This window comes from Pleurodeles waltl, chromosome 10 (assembly GCF_031143425.1).
Source record: "Pleurodeles waltl isolate 20211129_DDA chromosome 10, aPleWal1.hap1.20221129, whole genome shotgun sequence".
In the NCBI taxonomy this organism is placed as follows: domain Eukaryota; kingdom Metazoa; phylum Chordata; class Amphibia; order Caudata; family Salamandridae; genus Pleurodeles; species Pleurodeles waltl.
This window is the reverse complement of record NC_090449.1, coordinates 609,393,942-609,418,293: the sequence shown is the minus strand read 5'-3', so window position 1 is coordinate 609,418,293 and position 24,352 is coordinate 609,393,942. Positions and strand designations below refer to the sequence as shown.

Sequence of the window (24,352 nt, the reverse complement as noted above, 5' to 3'; positions counted from 1 at the left end):
AAAGTTCCCACCTGGATGTCAGCCGCAGTGATATGTGCATCAAAACTTTAACCCTAGACCCCAACCCTACTCCTTATGATTCTCTTATCAGCCCCATCTCCCTTTCTGAGATGTGTCCAGGACCCTTCTTTTTGACCCATCACTGAATCGAAGAGCAGTCTTTGGAAATGTAAAGGGAGTCTTCCTTTTCCCTCCAGCGTGTCCTCACCCAGCTCACAGGAATGAAGCAATACACAAATCTGTCTGTGGTGGGTTTTCGCTCCTCCTCATGACTTTACTAGGCATGGAACCCAGGGTTCCCCACAGAAAATACTGTTGCAGACACACTTACTCTGTGTACATAGCACACTTTCTGTTCAGCACTAACATCTCTATGCATTGTACCCTTGCAGGTACACATGCATTTATCCCACATTAAGTTTGCACACTAGTCATCACTGACTCTTTTCTATCTTTAACCAGGGTATTATTTAAAAACACATGCACTTCCAGCACACACACTCACTGTGCTTGCTGCACAGTTCTTCACCCTTTTCATGTATTGTACTTCACACAAACACACCCAGCACATGCTGCCCCTGCTTACCCCACTGCACATCACCACATCTTGTGCAATGCATTCCTCTCAGGCATACATACATCCAGTACATGTACAAACCATACATGTGCTGCACAGTACTGCTCCATCCTTGTGTTGTTCCCTTCCCAGGCACACATACAACTAATTCAGAGTCACTATTCCTGTGCAATGCAGCACTCCATTTCTAACTGATGTTGGCCAAGGATGAGTTAAGCACACAGCAGCAGAACTTTTTTAAAAAGTGAGTGAGCCTGTAGGCCTCACTCCAGTGACACAGGGTAAAAAGATCCTTTTCCGTACTGCTGATCACTTCATGAAATGCTGCCACCACCGCACTTGTGCTGCTCAACTCCTGATGAAAGCAGTAAGTTTAAGCCACTATGAGGGTAGTGCTTTGGGCACCCCTTCCTTTTCAACAAGACAGTAGTCCGTGAGGCAGGCCTATGTCATGGCCTAACCACATGATCCATTGTTGCTTATGACACAAAAACAGCATTAGGGATCCAGACAACAATACAGTTGGGCACTCAGGGCATCTCCCAGCATGAGGAGTTTTTTTCTGTCCCAACACCTTAGTACCAAGAGAGCATAATATTGGCAATTGATGTTCATCAGAAAAACTTCCTAAATTGTATGTTCGGTGGCATGTGTAGCTGCAGATACACATGCTGTGCATAGTCCGCCATCTGGTGTTGGGCTCGGAGTGTTACAAGTTGTTTTTCTTCGAAGAAGTCTTTTCGAGTCACGAGACCGAGGGACTCCTCCCACCTCGGTTCCATTGCGCATGGGCGTCGACTCCATCTTAGATCGTCGGTATTGTTTCGTTCGGTATCGGGGTAGTTAGATCCAATCACCACCGAATCTTGCAGAGCTTCGGGAGCTCTTCGGGGTTATTTCGAGCATCCGTCGGGGCCTGGTCGGCCCGACCGCGTGCAACATCGAGATTGATGGAACGGACCCCGTTCCGATTCTGTCCTAAATGCCATAAGTATCCTTATACGGACCAACATTTGGTCTGTAACTTGTGCCTGTCCCCCGAGCACAAGGAGGAGACGTGTGAGGCCTGTCGCGCGTTTCGGTCGAGAAAAACGCTCAGAGACCGAAGAGCCAGGAGGTTGCAGATGGCGTCCACGCTGACAGGACAACAACGGTTCGAGGAAGAGGAAGAAGAAACTTTCTCCTATCCACGAGTCGGATTCCGAAGAATTCGACGTCGAAGAGCAACCAACCGTGAGTAAAACATCGAAACAAAGATCACACGAAAAAACAGACAAAGCCCAGGGGACGCCACTGCCAACAGGCCATGGCTTAACCCATAAAGTAGGTGACCGTCCATCGGCACCGAAAAAGGGCGAGCTGGTGCCGAGGTCGTCCGACTCAGGTCGAGACACAGGCACACAGCAATCTCGGGACCGAGAGAGTGGTGCAGAAAAGGGTTGACACCGAGATAGCGGCACCGAAACTGCTTGGCACAGAGACAGCGGCACCGAAGATGGTCGGCACCGAAAGGGCACGACACCGAAAAAGAGAAAGATCTCGTCGGAGCCGAAAAAAACTAAAGACACGGTTTCGGTGCCAAAACACCCGGCAACCGAACCGAAAACCACTGCCTACTCAGAGGAACAATCACTGTCCTCCCAACTAAAAAGACACAGATTTGAGGAGGAATTATAAACAACAGAAGTAGATCACACGCAACAGCGGATCTTTATCCAAAGGGGTACAGGGAAGATCAGCACTCTTCCCCCAATCAGAAGGAAAAGGAAACTTGACTTTCAGCAACAAGACAAGCCACCACAAGCAACGGTGGTAAAGAAGGTACCTCCTCCACCCTCTCCACCACCGTCGGCTCATGTATCACCGGCACAGACTCCACCACAATCACCAGCTCATACCACCATGAGCCAAGATGATCAGGATGCATGGGACCTCTATGACGCTCCGGTATCGGACAATAGCCCAGAGTCGTACCCAACTAAACCCTCACCACCTGAGGACAGTATAGCATATGCACAGGTGGTAGCTAGGGCAGCTGAATTCCATAATGTCTCGCTACATTCGGAGCCTATTGAGGATGACTTCCTCTTTAACACCCTGTCCTCCACCCATAGCCATTATCAAAGCCTTCCTATGCTCCCGGGAATGCTAAGGCACGCTAAACAGATTTTTAAGGAGCCAGTTAAAAGCAGAGCAATAACTCCAAGGGTGGAGAAAAAATACAAGGCACCGCCCACAGACCCTGCTTTTATTACTTCACAACTGACACCAGATTCAGTAGTCGTAGGAGCAGCTCGTAAAAGAGCCAACTCGCAGACATCAGGCGACACACCACCTCCGGACAAGGAGAGCCGCAAGTTTGATGCAGCTGGGAAAAGGGTTGTAGCACAAGCTGCAAATCAGTGGCGCATCGCCAACTCGCAAGCACTCCTAGCGCGATACGACAGGGCCCATTGGGACGAGATGCAGCATTTCATCGAGCACCTCCCAAAAGAATTCCAAAAACGAGCACAACAAGTGGTTGAAGAGGGACAAAATATTTCCAACAACCAGATACGTTCTTCTATGGATGCAGCAGATACAGCTGCAAGAACAATAAATACTGCTGTGACGATAAGGAGGCACGCATGGCTGCGCACATCTGGCTTCAAACCTGAGATACAACAGGCAGTGCTCAATATGCCGTTTAATGAACAGCAATTGTTTGGGCCAGAAGTGGACACTGCAATTGAAAAATTAAAGAAGGACACCGACACAGCCAAAGCCATGGGCGCACTCTATTCCCCGCAGGGCAGAGGCACATTTGGCACATTTCGTAAAACAACTTTTAGGGGAGGGTTTCGCGGTCAACCCACAGAAACCAGCACCTCACAAACAAGACCACCAACCTACCAGGGACAATATCAAAGGGGAGGTTTTCGGGGACAATACAGAGGGGGCCAATTCCCAAGAAACGGGGGAAAATTTCAAGGTCCCAAAACCCCTCAAAATAAACAGTGACTCACAAGTCACACAACCCCTTCACACAACACCAGTGGGGGGAAGACTAAGCCAGTTCTACACATCTTGGGAGGAAATAACAACAGACACTTGGGTCTTAGCAATTATCCAACATGGTTATTGCATAGAATTTCTACAACTCCCTCCAAACGTCCCACCGAAAACACACATGTCCAAACAGCATATAGACCTTCTAGGACTAGAAGTTCAGGCATTGCTGCAAAAGGACGCAATAGAACTGGTACCACGTCATCAAAAGAACACAGGAGTTTACTCACTGTACTTTCTAATACCAAAAAAAGACAACACTCTAAGACCAATACTAGATCTCAGAACACTAAACACCTACATCAAATCAGACCACTTTCACATGGTCACATTACAAGACGTAATCCCACTGCTCAAACAGCAAGACTACATGACAACATTAGATCTAAAAGATGCGTATTTCCATATACCGATACATCCTTCGCACAGGAAATACCTAAGGTTCGTATTCAAGGGCATATATTACCAGTTCAAAGTGTTGCCATTCGGAATAACAACTGCGCCAAGAGTCTTTACAAAATGCCTGGCAGTAGTAGCTGCACATATCAGAAGGCAGCAAATACATGTGTTCCCATACCTAGACGATTGGCTAATCAAGACCAATACGCTCAAACGGTGTTCACAACACACAAAATATGTCATAGAAACCCTACACAACCCAGGTTTCTCAATCAACTACGCAAAGTCACACCTGCAGCCGTGTCAAACACAACAATACTTAGGAGCAACAATCAACACAGCAAAAGGGATTGCTACTCCAAGTCCACAAAGAGTACAAACATTTCACAATGTAATACAAACCTTGTCTCCAAAACAAAGAGTACAAGTCAAAATAATACTGAAACTACTAGGCATGATGTCTTCATGCATAGCCATTGTCCCAAACGCAAGATTGCACATGCGGCCCTTACAACAGTGCCTAGCATCACAGTGGTCACAGGCACAGGGTCAACTTCTAGATCTGGTGTTGGTAGACCGCCAAACATACATCTCGCTTCTATGGTGGAACAGTACAAATTTAAACAAAGGGCGGCCTTTCCAAGACCCAGTGCCAACATACGTTATAACAACAGATGCTTCCATGACAGGGTGGGGAGCACACCTCAATCAACACAGCATCCAAGGACAATGGGACATACATCAAAGAAATTTTCACATAAATCACTTAGAACTGTTAGCAGTATTTCTAGCGTTGAAAGCATTCCAACCCATGATAACCCACAAATACATTCTTGTCAAAACAGACAACATGACGACAATGTATTATTTGAACAAACAGGGGGAGACACACTCGACACAGTTGTGTCTCCTAACACAAAAGATATGGCATTGGGCAATTCACAACCATATTCGCCTAATAGCACAATTTATTCCAGGGATCCAGAACCAACTAGCAGACAATCTCTCTCGGGATCACCAACAAATCCACGAATGGGAAAGTCACCCCCAAATACTGAACACTTACTTTCAAATTTGGGGAACACCTCAAATAGATCTCTTTGCAACAAAAGAAAACGCAAAATGCCAAAACTTTGCATCCAGGTACCCACACAAGTACTCCCAAGGCAATGCTCTATGGATGAATTGGTCAGGGATATTTGCGTACGCTTTTCCCCCTCTCCTTCCATATCTAGTAAACAGATTGAGTCAAAACAAACTCAAACTCATACTAATAGCACCAACATGGGCAAGACAACCTTGGTATACAACACTACTAGACCTGTCAGTAGTGCCTCATGTCAAACTACCCAACAGACCAGATCTGTTAACACAACACAAACAACAGGTCAGGCATCCAAACCCAGCATCGCTGAATCTAGCAATTTGGCTCCTGAAATCCTAGAATTTGGACACTTAGACCTCACACAGGAATGTATGGAGGTCATAAAACAAGCTAGAAAACCTTCCACTAGACACTGCTATGCAACTAAATGGAAAAGATTTGTTTATTACTGCCATAATGAGCAAATTCATCCGTTGCATGCGTCTCCAAAAGATGTAGTAGGATATTTACTACATTTGCAAAAATCCAATCTAGCTTTCTCTTCCATAAAGATACATCTCGCTGCAATTTCGGCTTACCTGCAGATTACTCATTCAACTTCCCTGTTTAGAATACCTGTCATTAAAGCGTTTATGGAAGGCCTAAAGAGAATTATACCACCAAGGACACCACCTGTTCCTTCATGGAACCTCAACATTGTCTTAACAAGGCTCATGGGTCCACCTTTCGAACCCATGCATTCTTGTGAAATGCAATACTTAACGTGGAAAGTTGCATTTCTCATTGCCATCACATCTCTAAGAAGAGTAAGTGAAATACAGGCGTTTACCATACAAGAACCATTTATTCAAATACACAAGAATAAAGTAGTTCTAAGAACAAATCCAAAATTCTTACCAAAGGTTATCTCACCATTCCACTTAAATCAAACAGTAGAATTACCAGTGTTCTTCCCACAGCCAGATTCAATAGCTGAAAGAGCACTACATACATTGGACATCAAAAGAGCACTAATGTACTACATTGACAGAACAAAAGTAATTAGAAAGACAAAACAACTATTTATTGCCTTTCAAAAACCTCATACAGGAAATCCAATTTCTAAACAAGGTATTGCCAGATGGATAGTTAGGTGCATCCAAACCTGCTATCTTAAAGCAAAGAGAGAGCTGCCTATTACACCAAAGGCACACTCAACCAGAAAAAAAGGTGCAAATATGGCTTTTCTAGGAAATATTCCAATAAACGAAATATGTAAGGCAGCAACATGGTCTACGCCTCATACATTTACTAAACACTACTGTGTAGATGTGTTATCTGCACAACAAGCCACAGTAGGACAAGCCGTACTAAGAACTTTATTTCAAACTACTTCCACTCCCACAGGCTGAACCACCGCTTTTGGGGAGATAACTGCTTACTAGTCTATGCACAGCATGTGTATCTGCAGCTACACATGCCACCGAACGGAAAATGTCACTTACCCAGTGTACATCTGTTCGTGGCATTAGTCACTGCAGATTCACATGCGCCCACCCGCCTCCCCGGGAGCTTGTAGCCGTTTGGAAGTATATCCTCAACATTTGTACATTTGTAAATATATTACTTTAACCTACATTTGGTACATACGTATTCATTCCATTGCATGGGCACTATTACTAGCATACACAACTCCTACCTCACCCTCTGCGGGGAAAACAATCTAAGATGGAGTCGACGCCCATGCGCAATGGAACCGAGGTGGGAGGAGTCCCTCGGTTTCGTGACTCGAAAAGACTTCTTCGAAGAAAAACAACTTGTAACACTCCGAGCCCAACACCAGACGGCGGACTATGCACAGCATGTGAATCTGCAGCGACTAATGCCACGAACAGATGTACACTGGGTAAGTGACATTTTCCTTTTGAGACAATAAAGCAGCCTATCATCGTCCAAATAAAATAATTCCTCAGCCCTGCCAAAATTAACCATAAGTCTGTCTCAATGTGCATTCTCAGAATGCAGCTTTACAATTTACAGTGCTGCAAGGATGCCATATGCGCTCTGATGTCACAGTAAAAAAAAGAGGGGATTCAGTCTGACTATGCCTCCTGTATTTTATTGTTTGAAAATCCATCATCATTTAAATTACACTGCCTGCGCCCTGCAGTCAATATAGAAGCACTTTCCAGGCAGCCAGAGAAAGACCAAGACTACAACAGTGAGGGTCTGTCCCCAAAGTGTATCAGTGAGACTCCCTGGTAGTAGTTTAGAATTCAAGCAATGCTTTATCTGTAAACCTATTAGTGGAGGGGATAAAGGTGTTTCTTGGGAGGCTGTCCTGGCATTTTTAGGTTGTGCACACTAGCGCTTTGACCTGTTGTAAGTATTGTGGGCTTTTACCCACACCCACCTCACACCCATGACTTTAACTCCTTTGCAGACTTGCCTTACAAAAATCACTTGATGTAATTGGTAATTGCCTTACATTTGTCCCGCCTTGAGGCTTTTCTTTGTCACGCCGTGCAGACTGCCTCTGTTACATAGATGAATGCACGATTACCAATATGCTTCAGCTGGGTGAACTATTTCTTTTGTCTCCCCCCTTCGTGCTGCATGGCTCACCGCACAAACAGGCACAACAGCATGAACACGATCCACAGAATTGAAGTGCTGGTCATATTGTTCACAGTTACCTAATCATTTCTTGTGGCTCTCCCCTTTAAACACTTGAAATTGGTAAATGCTTTACATAAAACAGAAATTGTCAAAGCCAAAGTGGCTCTCTAGGCACAGCGGGGGGGGGGGGTGTGGTTTTACTACAATATTCAGTGCACTCTGGAAAATTTGACCCATAATCCTTTGCAAGCATTCTTTTTCACAATATATTTGCCCATAACTCAGCCTGTGTTGGTCCTAGTGCAATGGGACCACCACCAAAATGTTTAACACAACATGATCTTTCTAGGTCATATTTGGGTCCCCCACACCATGTTAGTGGAGATCCCAAAATAATAAACCTTTCCACCCTGAAAGCGCGTATATCGCGTTGCTTCTTCCCGCAGGACATTTTGGAACTCTGTCCTGGCCTTCGGGGGACGCTCCTGGTAGCCAGAGACGGGGGGGGGGGCAGTGCCTGCCCCTGAAAGCACGTATAGCGCATTGCTTCTTCCTGCGGCGTGGGACATTTTGGAACTCTGCCCTGGCCCTCAGGGGATGCTCCTGACAGCCGGAAACAGCGGGGGGGCAGTGCCTGCCCCTGAAAGCGCGTATAGCATGTTGCTTCTTCCAGCGGCGCAGGACATTTTGGAACTCTGCCCTGGCCCTCTGGTACGCTCCTGACAGCCGGAAACGGGGGGGGGCGGTGCCTGCCCCAGAAAGCGCGTATAGCGTGTTGCTTCTTCCCGCAGCGTGGGACATTTTGGAACTCTACCCGGGCCCTCGGGGGACGCTCCCGACAGCCGGAAACAGGGGGGCGATGACTGCCCCTGAAAGCACGTATAGCGCGTTGCTTCTTCCTGCGGCGCAGGACGCGTCCGGGCCAAGGGCGGGCCCGTCTTGCGCCCGTTAGAGGCTTGGCTGGGCCACCCCTCTTTCATCTTCCTGTGGGTGGTGACTATTTAACTTTGCCAGTATTTGGAGTTCTACAGTGGGTGAGACGGTGATTTAAATCGTCTTTATTTTTTGCAACGCTTGTTGCTCTTGTTGTGTGAAGTTCCACTATTGAAAAATGGGTAGGAAAAGGGGTCAGTTAATTGGCGCCTTGGGGGGTGGTGGTGGTAGATAGGGTAGTGGAACCACCACATTGGACTCCTTCCTTGCAAGAGCTGTTGGGGTTGCAACAAAGGAAATTGATTTGGCAGAGAGGAGGTTATCCACGGAAATGGAGGACTGGCGTCAGGTCCCAGTAGTCAGTGATCCTTCGGAGGGCTTGGACGTGGAGGTGGCCTATCTGGGGGGCGACCAATGTGTTGCTGCTGCTGAGCTCGCCCATGTTGAGACAATAGAGGGCTCTGTTGGTCAAGGATCTTCAAGAAGAAGCAAAAGACTTTTGCTGTCCTCTCCCCCGGTCTGCCCCTTGGATAAATGTTGCCCTCCCCCGAGGAAAAAAAAAAAAGGTTCTAAAGAAAACGGTGCCCAAAATGAAAACATCTCTCTTGGAGCTCCCTAAGGGGATGAGTAGTGACCCTGAACTTTGCCAGCATTTGGGCTGTGATGTAACTATTTTATTGTCAAAATTCCAGGAAATGGTCCATGGTATTTTGTCCCCTGTTGTGGCGAAATTATTGGCCATAGAAAAAGCAGTTTCTCGGCTATGCGAGCAAGGAGGTCAAGGGAGGCATTGTGTAGGTGAATGTGTGGCCCCGATTAGGCGATCCCAATCAAGTGAGGAATTGATCCTGCAGGAGGAAGCTGCAGGGACTTTGGGGCCTTTGGGGACAATACCTCAGCAATTGGCTAATCCTGTAAATCTTGGGGGTCAAAGTACTTGTGTTGAGATTGCACCGTCTCCTCCTACTACCCTACTAATGGGTGGAAGGGCCTTTATTAGGTCTAATTGTAGCAGGCAGCCTGATTCTGAATCTGGCAGTTGGGGGGGATCTGCCAACAGCTGGATGGGAAATATAATCAGAACCTGTTGACGGTCAGGTCTTCGTTGGCTTGCTTGGATCTCCCCCCAGCTTGTGCCCCTTATGTGGTGGTGTTGACGAATGTTCCTGCTCTTGCTTCTGGGGCAACTGAGTCTACGGCCCAACTTATAAATAAGGCTGGATATTGGCTGAGTAATAATTGTGATTTTTCGTGTAAGGATTTTAAGGACATTCTGTTTGCTAGAAAAATTGGTTGGGTCGGGCCCAAAAAAAAGGAGGGGAATGATGATTTTATCTTTATAAATGTTAGATATCCTGGCCTGACACAAAGGCTTCTCTCTACTTGTAGTCCTGCTGCTTCAAGAGCAGGAACAATAGGTATGGTCCCCTTGGGCTATTTTTATGACCATATGCGATTGAGTGCTGAGGTTTCTCTTGGTATTGGCAGGAATCCCCCCCAGGTCAGAATACCCTGCAGGCAACCAGCCGAAGAGCTGTTACCAACAGTAATCTAGATTTGGAAGGGGTGGATTGACAATGCACCAAGACCCTGATTACACGAGAAGAGGTGCCTCCTCAGTGCAATCTTATCTCATGGAATATTGCGGGGGTATGATGCCAAGCTATCTGACCAGGCTTGGGTTAGTTGTTTGGCTAACTATGATATTATCATGCTTCAGGAAACCTGGTGGGATGGGTTTGCTGTGTGGGATGGGTATGATAGATTTGCGATTCCAGCTGTGCAGTCTCTTTGTGGCCTCTCGAAAGGTGGCCTGGTTACCCTAATTCGCCTCTCTAAGATATTGGGTGCATTCCAAATCAATTGCAACCACCAGGGTATATTGCCTGTATGGGTAATTTTTTCCAACAATTTCAGTATTCTGTTGGTAAATTTTTATAATGCTGTGTGGGATGTGGGGTGCCAAATTGGGGCCCTATTCTCCGTTCTTCAGGTATTGAAGCTTAGAATGGAGGAGGTGGGGTTGGAATTCTGTGCTATTGTGTCTGGAGATTTTAATGCTAAGTTGGGAAGGCTTAGTACAGTGGTAAATCCCTTTAAGTGTGACTGTGAGGATTATTCGGCGGATGGTATGCAGGATTCCAGAGGCAGGGTTCTGATTAAGGAATTTAGGAGGATGGGCCTACAGAATTTCTGTAACATGGAAGTAGTAGATACTCACCAACTCCCAACCTATGTGGGAAGAGGGTCTGGATCCACTATTGACTATATCTTCGTGTCTTCACCTATGAAAGATCTGGTGATCGGTGGAGGGGTGCTAGGGGAGTGTATTTGTGACCATAATCCCCTTATAGTGTCTTTTAAACTCCCTGGGGCCCTATGTAAATTAGGACGAGGTGGGCCCTTTGCAGTGGAGATAAGAGAGCGGGGCAGGCGGCTTGGTTGGAAACAAGTAGATTCCCAAAAAGTCGTAGGAAGGGTGGTGGGGGAAAACCTACATTTATTTATGGAAATACTTCTGATAGAGGCTCCCAATCCTAAGGCAGTTATTGATGCAATAACAGTAGTAAATACAGCAGCGAGAGACTGTTTATTTTCAATAGGCAGCCGCCCCAGTAAACGCAAATGTGGATGGTTTGACAAGGCCTGTTACGATGCTAGGGCAAACATGAATATGGCCGTTAAGAAACATCTTAGAAATAGGGTCTTTGTGAAAGAAGCTAGAATTAAGTATAAAAGGGCCCTGAGGGATAGCAAGATAAAACATAAAGACAAAGCCTGGTAAGAGTTAGAGTATGCCGTAGTTCTGAAAGATCCTGGTTTGTTTTGGAAGGTGGTAAATAGAGGTTCCTTTGGAACAGAGACATCTGAGGGACTTAGCTGTAACATTGCCCCAGAGGCCTGGGTAAATCACTTCTGTAGAACTTTTGAGGGTATCCCCCTAAGAAATAACCGGGACAATGAGTATGATATGGCTCCTAACCTAGCAATTAGGTTTTCACTCCAGGAGGTTATTGATGCAATACAGAGTAGCGCTAGCAATAAAGCCCCAGACCCGGATTCGATCCCTATGGATTTGTATAAATCCAGTCCCCAGTTATGGGCACCTATTCTTTTAAACGTTCTTAATGTGGCAGTTACTGTGGGTATTCCTGCCTCTTGGAGACTAGCCTGTATTATCCCAGTATTAAAAAAGGGCGATCGGAACGATCCTAAGTCTTATCGCCCCATTTCTCTCCTTGTTTCTTCTGTGAAGATTCTGGGACGGATCATCTTAAGGCGTATTGAGGCCTAGATGATAGGTAATGAAATTTGAAGCCAGGACCAGTATGGTTTTAGGGAAGGTCTCGGCACGTGAGAACAATGTCTTTGCTTGGTAAATATACGCAAGCTAGGAAGGGTACCCTCTACCTTACCTTTATGGACCTTAGCTGTGCCTTTGATAAGGTAAACCGGTCTATACTGTGGAAGAGGTTAAATCAGCTAGGGATGGATCCTAAAATTGTAGAGTTGCTCCGGTATCTCCACTCCGGTACGGTTGCAAATGTGAGGGTGGGGTCTAAATGGGGAATGTTCAGAGGCCTTTAAGCTTTCAAGGGGTGTGCGCCAGGGGTGTGTCTTGGCTCCCACTCTGTTCCTTCTGTATACAAATGGATTGTCGGATTTTCTGATGGAACATTGTAGGGATGTCCCAAAGGTGAATGGCATTAATGTCCCCGTGCTGACGTACGCGGATGATGCGGTCCTTATGGCCCGCACTATGAATGGTCTCCGTGAAGTAGTCAGAGCTTATGCCTCCTTTATGTCAGCTTTGGGCCTAGAGATTAATTATAAGAAATCACATTTTATGCTTTGCGGAAGACCCTTGAGCAGGGTGGGGGGAGCTAAGAATCGATGATCAAATCATTAGCAGGGCCTATGAGTTCCCATATTTGGGGGTCATCTTTGATGATAAAGGATCTTGGAAACCCTGTATTGCCAGAAGGGGGTTGTGCTTTTTCATGCTACAGTTGGTGTGACTTTTGACTTTGCTGTCAGGGTAGGAAGTAAACCTATTAAGCCTTTGCTTGAAATCTATAGGTGGAAATGCCTCCCTGTCCTGCTGTATGGTGCTGCACTTTGGGGGTATATGGATACCCGAGGCCCTACTGTAGAAGAAAATCGTTTCTGTAGAGGGCTATTGGGAGTTGGGCAAAATATTTCTGGTTTTTGCCTTCATTTGGAATTAGATCTTGAGTTTGTGCAAGACAATATCCAGCTGGCTCCCCTTCTGTTATGGATTTCTGTCTGGAGTAATGAACATGCTACTTTTAATATGGATATTTTAAGGGATTGTGACAATGTAAAGAACATTCCCTGGCTGACGTATATAAGAAAGATGGCCCATGATTTGGGGCGGCCTGATTTGTTTGAAAATCCTGAGGGCCTGACTAGTCGTGATAAAAATTGGGTTAAGGATAATTTTCTGGGAATCCAGGGGACTAAAAGGGAGGGGGAGGCTTTAGGGAAAAAATCGGTCAGGGATTTTAATATGTTAAAGATGGGGATGGGCCCTGAGCGCTGTCTTTTAGAGATAAATGATGTGAGGGAAAGGTCTCTTATTACTAGATTTCGTTTGGGGATCATTAGAAGTAATCTATGTTTCCCCCACGCTAGTATGGGGAAAAATCTATTAGACCCTGCCCCTGTGATGGGGTGTCCCCACAGACCTTGCCCCATTTTACATTGTTTTGTGTTTTTATGCACCGTTTAGAACTCGTTTTTTATTACCTCTTTTAAGGCCCAAGGATTTCGTGCAATATCGCCCTGCTTTTATGTGGCTGCAAATGGCCTCAGATGTATTGTTGTGGAGGGGGCTGGGATCATTCTTGAAGGGAGCTACTACTTGGCGTAAAAATGTAGAGTTTTTAGAATGAATAATTTTATCTTATTGTTTTTATGAATGAGGTTTTATCGGTTTATATTTTTGATGGTTGTTTTTATTGTATATTGCCTTATTGTTATTTTAACTAATGTATTGGTGTTTATCTGTTTTAATGGATGAATTATTTCATACCGAATAAAGTCTTCTTCTGGGTGACCCTTCTAATTTATCTTTCCTTTGTGACTGTCTTGTGTCTTTTTTTAGCCAACAAGCAACACTGATGGTGTGGGTGGTGAAAGTAGTATTCTATTGGAATTACCATTACAGATTTATATTAGGATGCTAAATGGCAACATTAATTTTTCGGTGCAGATAGAGGAACACATTAATGGTAGTGCTTTAGTTATACGCAGAGCCATTGGAATTATGTGGCAGCGAAGGATGAAATTATGAGGCAGGGTTGACCAATTTGTGTGTCAAGGAAAGTCCGGTTATGAATTTACAGTGCCAATAGCTCTAACTCAAGCAAATGTGAGATCTACTGCATTGCAAATGCTGGTTATGAATACCCTTGTACCGAATACCAAGGCTGCCTAATTTTGATTTCATCTCATCACTCTCTCCTACCACCGTCCATTTACTGTCTCATTTGTTTTACTCTTACAGGTTATTTTTCATCTGTGCTATCATTTTGTCACTGTTCCCCTATACCTCTCTTTCACCTTTTATGTCTCCTTGTTTTGTTTTTTTTAGCATGGGTCAGTCTGATTGTGGAAACTAAATTTGGGACCTCAAAAATAGAGTGGGTGCCCACCATATCGACTAATCCACATACATAAAGCACTGGTTCAGTGATCTGGAGTGATGGATGAGCAGCTGCATGGCTAGTTGTAGTCCGTTTGACTAGTGGAAGTGAGCATATTGGCATACTTGCTGAGCTGTCCCCTCAACAACCAATGCTTACCTTGGCTTTCTGTTCTAATCCCTGTTTCATTGAGATCTCTTCTGCAGGAGCCAGACACAATTAGCACAGTGCTGACTGACAGTGAGATCACGTTGTGTGCGTCATGTTTGACAATATGTTTAGATATGCCTTTAAAAAAGATTCAATTATTATCGATAATTGTTATGAAAATGTTCCTGCAAATGCAGCATTTGCCACACATTTCCCCAAAGGTGCCTTGATGGAGAATACAGAACCCTAGGGATACTTGCATTCATATTCTATTGTTTGTTTTTCCTTGACGTGCTGTCAAAACACCATTTGACACATATTTCCGGAAAGGCTCCCACCATTCCTTTCTTATTGTAGATTAAGGGCATAATTTCCTATTACTTATCACATAGCTGTCAACATATAAAACTTTAAAAACTACAGTCAAATGTATGGCATTCTTTAAAACCTTAATATGTTGGTGTTTTTTTTAAGCTGTTGTGGGGGTAGCCACATCTGTCATCCCCAAGACCTCTTTTAAGGTATACTTTTCCTTTGGGGCCAGCCCCCCCACAATATCTGCTCCTGACTACCAGCCCAGGTATTCATGTCTTCCCTTATCTGGACAGTTGGCTTATAAAGGGTTCAGACAGTCATCTGTGTACATGATACACAAGTCCCTATCCCTCTTCTCCCCAGATTGGGCTTCACCATGTGGAGAAGTGTGGCACAATGGTTAGAGCAGCAGACCCTGATGCAGAGATCTGGCCCGGGACCAGGGTTCAATTCCCACCTCGGGGGGGTCTTGGGCTCAAATCCCTTGGACTAGATAATTCTCACCTCTGTGCCTAATCTAATTAATGGGCCCCACTCTGTAACTCTGGGCAATAGCTTGCTTAATCTCCACAACGGCCCTCACAGCGCTTGGATGCCTGGCTTCACCCTGGGGCTGTCCAGCAGTGGGCGCCTCACAGGGAAAAGCAGGAGAGGTTCCACAGCGGTATGCGTACAGCGCCTTGAGACCCTAACTGGTGAGTAGTGCGCTATACAGGTGCGAAGTTTACAGTTTACCATAAATTGGACATAGTCACATCTGGAATCACACCAGATCCAACCCTGCTCGGGGACAATTATGAACACTGTCACAACCAAAGCTTATCCCAACTCACAAAGAGGTCTGCTTGTGAGCCACATTGTCGCCTGCCAGACTGGACGGTAATGAGTCTTCTGGGCATGATGGTCTTTTGCATGGCCTTTCTACCCCATGCAAGACTGCACATCTGCCTTTTACAGGAGTGCTTAGCATCACAGAGGTCACAGGCGGAGGGCAGTCTTAAGGACGTAGTGTTGATTCAGCCCACAATTCATTGTTCCCTGCAATGGTGGAACAGTGACAACCTGCTGCAGGGAAGGGCAGACAAGGGCCCACTTTTGTAAATGACCATTAACACAGATGCTTCACTCACTGTTGGGGGTGGGGGCGCGTGTTAAAAATGACAGTAAAAGGAGTATAGACTGCTCAACAAAGACCTCACCACATCAGTTGTCCAGAGCTCCTTGCAATTCAGTGCTCAAGGCCTTCCTATCATACATTCAGCACATGGTGTGTGTTGTATAAAAACGGATAATATGACAGTGATGTTTTACATACAAAAACAAGGAAGCACTCATTCTCTACTCCTCTCTGTTAGCACAGCACATATGAAGATGGGCATTACCACACCATATTCAACTCTTGGCAGAATATCTCCCAGGAGTAGACAGTGACTTTGCGGACCTTCTAAGCAGGATGCAGCAACAAGTCCACGAGTGGGAACTCCACCCACAAGTTGTATACTGGTGTTTCCAGAAATAGGTACACCAAAGTTACATCTATTCTCCAAAGCAGAAAATGCAATATACCATCACTTTGCTTCCACCCACACTCACTAGGCACTGCACTATGGATGGTTAGGGGTATTTGCCTGCACTTTTCCACCTCTCCAACTACTTCCATATGTGGTGAGGTAGCTCAGGCAGACCTCTCACGCTAATTCTAGTAGCTCCCACATGGGCACGGAGAACATGGTAAACCATATTACTAGTATTGTCAGTGGACCCTCACAAGAAGCTCCCCAGTCTGCAGGATCTTCTGACACAAACAATGGGACAGTCATAAGGCACCCAGATCCCAAACAGCTCGATCTAGCCACCTGGCTCCACAATTTCTGGAATTTGGGTATCTAAATCTGCCATCAGAATATATGGGCATTCTCAAAGTGTGAGACCCCTACCACTGACACGTGCTACGTAGCTATATGGAAAACATTTTGTATGTTACGGCATGGCTCAACACATTGACTCTATCAACCCTAACAGGTCAGGTCTAGCTTACATATCCATATATCATCACATTGAAGCCATTGCTGCGTACTTACAAAACAGAGAACACAGTTCACTGTTTAAAGTACCTGCTGTCAAAGCGGTCATGGAAGGTCTGAAAAGGTTGATACCTTCAAGAACACCACTATCTCCAGTATGGAATCTCATTGTGGTGTTGACTAGACTCATGGCCCCCCTTTATGAGTCCTTAAATTCCTGTCCACTTCGATACCTTTCTTGGAAAGTCACATTCTTAGTCACATTCACCTCTTTGCGTAGCGTTAGTGATATACAAGTGCTCACTTTAGCAGAGCCGTTCTTTCAAATGCAACAGGACAGGGTAGTCCTCAGACCTTATCCAAAATCTTGTCTAAAGTTCAGTTGTCCTTTCATCTTAATTGAGCCATTGAGCTCCCAGTTTTCTTTCTCAATCTATATTCAGTAGCTGAAAGAACACAATACACTGTAGATGTTCAGAGCACTACGATACTATATTGATGAAAAAAACATTTAGAAAAACACAACAGCTGTTTATGGCTTTCTGTATCACCAGAGAGGGTTACTCTGTATCCAAAGCAAGAATTGCTATATGGATAGTCAAATGCAACCAAACTTGCTATGCTGAGGCCAGAGGACCCTACCGGTCCCCCCATGGGCACATTCTACTAGGAAGAATGGTCCTTCCATGGTTTTCTTAGATAACATTTCTATAGCTAACGTTTGTTAAGCAGCCACTTGGTCAACTTCACACAGATTTACCAAACAATTCTGTGTGGATGTCCTTGCACCCAAAAAAGCATGTATCTGACAGGCCGTACCAAGATCTTTATTCCAAGCATCAGCAATACCCAGCGACTAGCCACCGGGTGGGGAGAACTGATTAACAGTCTGTGCACTGCATGTGTATCTATAGCCACACGCTATAGATGGATTGTTCCTTAGCTTGTAAGCATCTGTTCAACACATGTAGTGCTGTAGATTCACATGCACCCACCCACTTCCCCAAAGTCAATTTTTGTTCCAGATAATGTACACACATAGATATTTTTTAGTTTCACTCACACTACATGGCCATCACTTAAAACACCACCTAGCTCCACTACACTTGCACTCAATGTCTAAAAACAATCTGCAGAAGGAGCAAATGACCATGGGCATTGCCTGGAAGAGTAGTCATCACTGGATCCCGTGACTCAAAAGACTTTTTCAAAGAAAAACAAGTTTTAAACGTCTGAGCCCAAGACTAAGTGACAGAAGTGTCCACCGCATGTGAAACTACATGTGACAAATAGATGCTTACAAGGTAAGTAACATAATCCTTCCATCTCATCCACAGTGAGTCTTCTGTCCATATGCTCAAGGCCCTGGTAAGGATAACCTTTTTAATAGGTTCACTGGATGTGCAAGATAGATAATTCTGGTGGCTTAGGTGTTCTGGAATTTATATATGCGCTCGCTAGACATCAAGGGAGTAAGGCGAAAACGCTGCCTCAATATATTCGATATAATTGTAACAAAGAAATATACCACAATGTTGAAATGCAAAATTCTTCTGTGACAATACCCATTTCATAAGTGTAGAAAGCAGCATTTTTGTAGAATTCTGTTTGATTTGGATGAACATGCGTTATTGGGCTGGGTAAAATGACACCCGAGCACAGAAAAGTACAGATGTTGCAGTCTACACCTTCTTGTCCCCTCTTGGTGCAACAAAACAATGCTACTTTCAAAAAACTAAATCTTTCCTACCTTACATGCAGTGACTTCTCTCCGAGGACAAAGCCCTTCTCACCCCTCTCCTTTAGCAGCCCCTATTCACATTCTGCAACTGCCAATATTTCCACTATTAGAACCACACTAAATACTCTGCTCTACTCTGCTACTATAATCCCCTCTTGGTTCATCGTGCATAAGTTCATCTCTCAGCCCTCTAGGAACCCTGAAAAGTAGATCTGCTTGATACCTTTCGGGAAAGGTATATTGAGATATGAATGGGTTACATGGGAGGCCCATGTACCAGGGCGGGTATGTAGTCCAATGTGTTTTGATGGTGGGTGGCGTGGAACTTTATTTTGAAAGATTCAGGCATTCTGGATCGGAGTCATGAAAGCCCTTTACACCAATAGGCATAGTTTGATAGCATGCTTGTTCTCTTTCAAAACTTTGAAAGCTTCGTTGATTTTTGTGATTCTTTCTGCAGAGATAGACTTTCAGCAAGTGATATGTTGCAAGTCAGAAAGGTAATGGAGCATGTATATGAAAAAATCATCAACCTGGATAATGAATCGCAGACCACGAGTTCCTCCAATAATGAAAAGCCAGGGGAACAAGAAAAGGAAGAAGATGTTGCACAGTTAGCTGAAGAGAAAATAGAACTGTTGTGCCAGGATCAGGTAAGTCAGATGGAGGACCAGGATTGTTGAATCTGTTCTGAGAGAAATAATAATTTCTTGGCTGAAGGAAAATGTATTGTGTTGGTCTTATTGGATTTTTGTCCTTTTTCATATAAACAGCGCTGATCTGTGTAGAGCTATCCTGAATTTATTTTTAAAATGTTTCTTGCTAAGAGAAAGAAATTTCGAGATCCTGTGGTAGGCTGATTTTAAAAGAAATGATTTATCATCACATATATGCAGTTCTTGATGTTTTTTGCATGCTGGTTCTACTTAATTTACCGGATTTATAGCATCATAAATAATACTTTTAGTATGCATCAATAAGAGGTTGCTTTTAAACTTAATAAAAATACATTACTTATGGATAGTTCTTACCAGGGATTCCTTATCCCTAAGCATAAATCAGACTAAACTAAGCAAAACCTATTCATTTCAGAACTTGTTACTAGGTGGTGCCTCAATGGTCGGAACATGGAGCCATGTAAGAAGTTACTAGATGTGATGGAACAACTGTAATTGCATCCGTGACTGCATATGTCACCCTAAGTAGCGTGTGTTTTGAGGTCTTCCTTCATTGTTATCAGACTTCTCTAAAACCAGGATTTCCCACTGTAGGCAATTTAAAATACAGATTAGTAGGCTTTCTTCAGCCCTCTAAACACTATTTTGTAAGTGGCAGGAAAAAAAGAAAACTTTGCAGGCTACAGATGGAATGCACTAATATTTTAACATGTTATTTTCTTCTGTTTTTGAATCACCCTGCAATATCAATGCATTAGTGTCTCAAACAGAAATACATGGGAATTCTATTATGATTCTATCTTCTCATTTGCATTCTGCCTAAGATGAAGAAAGAGACAATTTAGTGAGGTCACAGTACCGTATAAAGCTAGCAAGGGTTACTTTTAATAAACTGAGTTGGTGAAACTTTGAAGATCGTTTTACCAATTATTCTGCTCAGGAAGTGGATGGGAAATTCACATGAATGGCAATAGCTAGGCAAAGGCTACCAAATCAAATTCTCAGTAATGTCCACCCAAACCTGACCCAAAGACATGAAGAGGGCTAAGGATAAAACTGAAAATTCGAGAAACCGCAGGCCCAGCTGCAGAAAGGCATCTGGTTCAGAAATGTCCCCTCGGATAAGGGTTTGAAACACTATTCCCTTCCCAGCCTTCAAATGGGATTGGAAATTGGCTGGGCTGGGTGGAAAGAGACAGTCACCCTTTCAAATTACAGAACAGGAGCCTTTTTGGCCTAGCCAGGCAACGGCTGGCCAGCGACTAGTCAGATTGAAACATTCTGCTGTGGGACACACAGATGATACTTAGAAGCAGGCCTTAGGAAACTAAAATATCAAGTATTCCACTGTAGGATAAATAGAGAAAACATATTGGATTCTGGATCTCTGCTTTTTGTTGGTAAGTGCAGCCAGGCAATAGAAATTGATGAGCCATAGAACCTTCTATAACTAGTTATGAAAAACGCAACCCGAAAACACAACTATTCTGCTCCCTTCCTGCACCTTGTAGTCCAGAGCTCAGGTATGAAAGGACTATATTAATAAATCCATGGAGCCTGTGGCAGCTAATCACAGACACCAGAAACAAAATTTCAAGAAAGGTTTTAAACCCCACATTGTTCAGTCCACAGTCTTGTGCCAAGAAAATCCCTCGGTGATATGAAGGGCATACAGTAGTTCAAGAGCAAAGGCATTGGCATCAGAAAATGCCAAACTATAGATCTGCCCAAATTTGAGGTTGTTAAAAACAACAGGTAAGAGTGGAGGGTACACTTGAATAATCCACAAGGCTACTAAAGCAGGGGAAGAGACTTTCAGAATAAATTATTATTTAAGGATAAAAAAAAAATCAGACCCCAAAGGTGGGTGTAAATCTGAGGCAGGAGGAGAGGGAGCCAATCCTCCTGATGAAAAACGCAACAGAAAAACGGTTCCTGCAACTCAACCGCTTTACACTCCCTTCCCAGTCATCAAAGAAAGGACTAGGAAGAGTTAATTCAGAGAAGCTAGGATGGAATACAATCTTGATCAATATGGAATTAGTTTCTAAAACAAAATAAAGGAATTTGAACGTTTTACAGAAGAATCTTGCTGTTGTTACTTCGCCAGTTCCAATGAAATTATTTACTACTGTGCAGAAAAGGGTGGCGTTTGGCTGCTGAAAAGAAAAAGACTTTAAGATACTATAATGCGATTTGAGCATTTGGCTTGCAAATTTTTTTTTTTTTTTTTTTTTAAATATATATATATATATATATATATATATATGATGGATCTAAGCAAACAAGAGACCCCCACTTTCAAAACAATTAGTAGTATATAGTGGCTAAAAGGCAGGGCCACAAATTTGCTACAAGAAGGCTTTTAATTTAAAAGGAAGTTGTTCTTCACAGCCCACAAATATGTAGAGAATATATAGAGATAACAAATAGTGTAAAGATTTGACAAAAAAGGAGAGTAGTGCTGCAGCATAATATTTTTACATAACAGTACAAAGTTGTCTGTTTAAAAAATAACTAAGAAAATGTGCCTGAGTTATTCAATAATTCCAGTGAAGTTGAACGAAGAATATAAATGTAAAGACGTTGCTACCCTTGGGTAGCAGGTGTCACTAATAACTAACTTTTCCTTGCTTTACAAACGTTAGATGCTTGGTATGAATAAAATGTAATCTATTTGCGATTTTCAGATTGTTTTCATAGTTTTTTATATCTCTTATTTCTCATTTTGTTTGTATGGGGTTTTAATTGCAGTCTCCTAGTAATGCAGGCATATATAGAGAGACTAATTGTTGCTCTTTTTCTCAGGTATTGGATCCCAATATGGACCTTCGAACTGTGAAGCATTTCATTTGGAAGAGTGGAGGTGATCTGACCCTTCATTATCGGCAGAAATCAACATGAAAAGACTGAAGAGACTCAATTAGTTGTTGTTTTCTTTGATCCTAATGTACTGGTTCAAAGATTAGTACTGTAGGTGCTCACTGGCCCTTTGAGGTTATCAAGACTTTCGGCGAGTGAATTGGTTTGGGAAGAACCTGTACACTGAATGGAAGGGACTGTGACACTCACAGGAGAAGAAACATTCTGCCAAGATAAAAGATGGTGCATTTGAGTGGCTCATGTTTGTAAGATTTACGGGAAGTACATTTTTGCTCATCATTATCTTAACAATGTATGTCCTCCTTATGTTTGTCTATAAGATAATGTAATCATCTTTATGGTGGAGATGAAAAGCTATTTTGCCCATAGTTACTTTAAGTCTCTTTTCAGGCATGCACACTCTTTTTAAGTACATTCCATTGTTAATATGTCCTGACCCTATTTTAACAGTTTTTTTCACAGAAAAAACAGCACATGCTCATATTCTAAAATAGTATATTCTGCACAATTTGAATCCCTTTTAACTCTAAAAGGAGTAGAGATTACCATTTGTGCTTTATTCCATAATCTCAAACATCCTCTTGCAGCAAGATTGATCTACATCTGTTAGATCACCATTATGTAGCAGGGTAAATTGTGATGCTGTGCATCCTAATTGGACAAGATATCTGTAGAACATTTTAGGTGACTGGAAAATCTAGTTCAAGTCCTGCATGCTCTCTCAATGACATTTAAAAAGTCTTTCTGTGACGAAGACAGGCAGCTGTTCTCTCCTATATATAGTATCTTTTTACCATTATAATTACTCCAATTAATTTAAGAATTATCTACTGTTCCTTAAAAAAAATAGCAAAGCAAATAAATATAATATTTAGAATATAAAAATGAGTATTGATTTTTGTTACTAAAGCTGAATACAGGTCTTTTTTCATTCTGCTTGGTTTAATAGATTTGACTGTCTGTTAAGCCTATCATACTTCACAATTCCATCTTTCCAGGATCTAGAATTGACATTTTAACCACAATACCAGTTTCTGAAATGTGGCAATATATTGTATCAGCATTTCAAATATTTATTAGAAATATGAGTACATTTTACTGGCAAATAATTTACACTTTATTAGGAGCAGGTGGAAGCTGCAGCTTTTCCACACTGTCTTGCTGAGTTGGAGATAGCAGGCAGAGGCTCCCACTCTGCCTCGGAGCGCCTAGCCAGGGCGCTGTGGCAAATCCTAATGCTGCTTTCATGCTGCCAGCAGCATAAATGCAGCTTCAGGATTGGCCGCAGGGCAGGCTGGGAGCCTGTGCCTGCTGTGAGGACCGAGGAGCAGCATGGCGGAGCCAGCGAGGAAGATAAGTTTCGGGTGGGGGTGGGAGGGATGTTTGTGACACCCAGCCCCACCCCGCCTGAAACTGGCAGGTACTCTTCTTTATCAGATCTATCCCAGTCAAATTCAAATTGGAACCACTGTAAATTATAAACTGGGCAAGGTCAAAGGGAAGGTATATTTTTCTTTTGTCTTAGGCTGGTGATGGACAGAGATAGATTCCATAAATCCTTCGCCACTTTAACATTTTCTGGTGTTGGCTTTCCAAGATTGTGTCATTTTGATACGTCATATTTGTTGTTTGCAGTTTCAAGTTTTTGTTGAGCATTGCACGTTTTTGTCTCTGAAGTGCTAAATATAACTCGTAATTGTTTTATTACAAAATGTCCTGTTACTTTTAATCATGTCTGATTCAAGATTTGTTCTTATGAGCATGTGTCCTTCCTAGTAGTGTTATCCAACGCTTTTTCTCGTCTTATTTTCGTGGTTTAAAATGTGATAACATTTCATCATAACCATCCCCACCACTCACTGCCCCCTTTAATAGATTAAAGTGTGGTAGGATGGAACAAACCTGTCTGCAATGCTAAGAGATCTGTATTTCAAGGATGTATATAATAAACTTATTTGTTTAAAGTATTTCTCATTTTGAATCATGTTTATTATATTCTTAACATGTCAGAAAGAACCAGCATTTTTGCAGATTAGACTTTGAACTGGACACATTAAGAACTGCTGTGCCAAGATAGATGTACCTTTTCACCTAACATTCTTAAACTTTCATAGTCTCCATCTTGAAGTCCAATTCTAATGTATTCAATAACATTACTCCTTCACAGAATTAGTAAGGTTCAACCAGTGCCCACTTGCATCTTTAAAATACTCTTTGTCAAAGCAAAAATCGC

General features: G+C 43.3%; 1 protein-coding gene across 1 annotated transcript in view; it reads left to right on the top strand.

Annotated features, from left to right (window-relative positions):
- WDR48 (WD repeat domain 48) overlaps nt 1-24,086 on the top strand; it is a 353,999-nt gene extending 329,913 nt beyond the window's left edge. The window contains exons 18-19 of the mRNA XM_069211082.1: nt 19,020-19,212; nt 22,045-24,086. Coding sequence (XP_069067183.1) covers nt 19,020-19,212; nt 22,045-22,140 — 289 coding nt within the window. The 3' untranslated portion in view covers nt 22,141-24,086. The remainder of the gene's footprint in view (nt 1-19,019; nt 19,213-22,044) is intronic.
- The last annotated feature ends 266 nt before the right edge of the window (nt 24,087-24,352 follow it).